Source organism: Nansenia antarctica, assembly GCF_963989245.1.
Source record: "Nansenia antarctica genome assembly, chromosome: 16".
Classification (NCBI taxonomy): domain Eukaryota; kingdom Metazoa; phylum Chordata; class Actinopteri; order Argentiniformes; family Microstomatidae; genus Nansenia; species Nansenia antarctica.
The window spans coordinates 6,037,268-6,039,767 of NC_137686.1; the positions used below are offsets into that span (position 1 = coordinate 6,037,268).

The 2,500-nt window shown below is 51.8% G+C and overlaps 1 protein-coding gene and 1 pseudogene across 2 annotated transcripts in view; one reads left to right on the top strand and one right to left on the bottom strand.

Moving 5' to 3' along the window:
• The window catches only part of LOC308171702 (large ribosomal subunit protein eL8-like), a 507,482-nt pseudogene that overhangs the window by 90,610 nt on the left and 414,372 nt on the right, over window positions 1-2,500 (top strand). The gene's annotated exons all lie outside the window — the stretch shown is intronic.
• sugt1 (SGT1 homolog, MIS12 kinetochore complex assembly cochaperone) overlaps window positions 1-2,500 on the bottom strand; it is a gene marked incomplete at its 5' end in the record, with an annotated part of 21,910 nt that overhangs the window by 10,472 nt on the left and 8,938 nt on the right. The window contains 2 exons of the mRNA XM_080546520.1: window positions 1,355-1,462; window positions 2,384-2,480. Coding sequence (XP_080402646.1) covers window positions 1,355-1,462; window positions 2,384-2,480 — 205 coding nt within the window. The remainder of the gene's footprint in view (window positions 1-1,354; window positions 1,463-2,383; window positions 2,481-2,500) is intronic.

Sequence of the window (2,500 nt, forward strand, 5' to 3'; positions counted from 1 at the left end):
TTCTGGTGCGATCTGCGATCCAGCATTCAGGACCAATATCGCGGCGATATGCGATATCAATATCGAATCGGGACATCCCTACTCAGAACCCAGGTAGATGAGCTGCTCTGGTTCTGACTCAGTAGTACTAACACTACACCCCCACTACACCCCCAGAGCCAACACACACACACACACACACACACACCCACACTCGACGGTCTACACAACAATACACACTCATTAGTCTAAACACAGAGTCGATACACACTCATTAGCCTTCACTAAGAAGTGCCCTTCCTACTCATTAAGGCCCATAATCACCTGCAACAGCACTTGCTAACTCTCGCATGGCAGGGGGCTGTAATAAGTGTGTGTGTGTGTGTGTGTGTGTGTGTGTGTGTGTGTGTGTGTGTGTGCGCGCGTAGCGAAGGAAAGCGGTACTTCCTCCTCCTAGTCTCCAGCGGACCAGCTACCTTCATAAAACACGAACATAAAACATAAACACGTCTCAACGTCCTCCCAATAAACGCTGCGGTTTAACTACACAATGCCTCCCCCGGCACCGCATAAAAACAGACCCGGGACCCATAAAACACACCGGGTCTGGAGGCCCGGAGGAGGGCCGGTTTCACCTGGCGTTACCGTCTGAAAGGAGCCCGAGGCAGACGGCTCCGTCACAGGCCAGGCCAGCTGGAAGTGGACGCCGCTCACAACCGCCAACACCGGGGAAACTCCCTCGCTTTGGTTTTTTAGCGCGGAATCACAAACCAGGACATAAACCAGAACAGAAACCAGAAGAGAAACCAGAATATAAACCAGAACATAAACCAGGACCGTTTTCTTTTTCTAATGAGAGGGAAACCAGGGAGGTATTCCATCAATGTCACTAAAGGAATATCCAGGTTTATTTTGATAAGTCTCGTGAGAGTTTAAAAAAAATAAAAAATATATATAAATAAATCTTGCGGGATTTATCAAAATAAGCCTGGATTGTCCTTGAGCGACGTTGATGGAACACCCCCCTGGCCGAGCCGTCTCCTGCTTTCTGAGTTACGACCCCCCCCGGAACGACTCGCAAAACCTTCTGAAGGTCGAGTTCTGGAGGGAAAAGCTAAAGGAAAGGACAAGGTCCAGAATTAGAAGCCGCACCCTAAACCATCATGTCAGCCCGCGCCTCTCCTGATGATGTATGGGCTGGACGTACACACACACACACACACACACACGGAGCAACAATGAAAGGATAACAAAAAAAACAAAAAAAATGTTGTGTGTACCGGGGACTGTGATTGGCTATAGGGGAGGAGGGCTGTTAAGGGATTGGCTGCTCTGCCCCGGCAGGGCTGTCTGTGATTGGCTGGCGGGTTGTTACCTTGGTGGAGAGGACCTTGAAGACGCTGTGCTGGGGGGAGATGGGATGCAGGAGGTGGAAGTGCAGGAGGAAGTCCTCTCCTGAGGCCAGGCGGACTGCAGCAGACAGCTGGAGAGACACACAGGAGATAAGATGTCTGCGTGTGTGTGTGTGTGTGTGTGTTAATGTGGGTGTGTGAGTGTCTGTGTGTGAGTGTGTCTCTCTCTCTCTGTGTGTGTGTCTCTCTCCCTGTGTGTGAGTGTGTGTCTCTCTGTGTGTGTGTGTGTGTGTGTGTGTGTGTGTGTGTGTGTGTGTGTGTGTGTGTGAGTGTGAGTGTGTGTCTGTGTGTCTCTGTGTGTGTGTGTTAATGTGGGTGTGTCTCTGTGTGTGTGTCTCTGTGTGTGTGTGTGTGTGTGTGTTAATGTGGGTGTGTGAGTGTGTCTCTGTGTGTGTATGTGTGTGTGTCTCTGTGTGTGCGTGTGTGTGAGTGTCTCTGTGTGTGTGTGTGTGTGAGTGTCTGTGTGTGTGTGTGTGTGTGTCTCTGTGTGTGTGTGTGTGAGCGTGAAAGAGAGTGACAGAGAGAGACGTCTCCATAGTGATCCTGCTAGAGAAACCCCCCCCCAGGCCTCCGCTGTTCCAAACCCAAACCCAGCCCCTCCACACCTCTCCTCTACCCCACCCCTCACTCAGGCCGACACCCGGTCAGAACACCAGTCTTTAAAAGCGGACGCCCGTTCGTTGTGTTTTAAACAGGACAGGATACGGTACTGGTCAAAAGTTTGGACACACTCCCCCGCGTTCGGTCGAATTTTCTATTTGAATCCTTTAGCAGACGCTTTTATCCAACGCGACTTACAATCAGAGATGACAGCGACAGTCTCCCTGGAGTAACTGAGGGCTAAGTGCTTTTACTCAAGGACACACTAGTGGTGGCGTTCCCCAGGTGGGATTTGAACTCATGACCTTCTGATCTCCGGTCTGACTCACTGCCCCCAGGCCACTCGGCGGAAAGCTGCTACCCTGGCGGCGGAGGCGGAGCTCTGCGTGTACCTCTCTCTCGGCGAAGCTGACGACCACGCCCTCCTTCGGGGCGTTCTTCACCATGATGGTGACGATGACCTGGGACTCTGTCTGGTACCAGTCGTGCCTGGACACACACACACACAC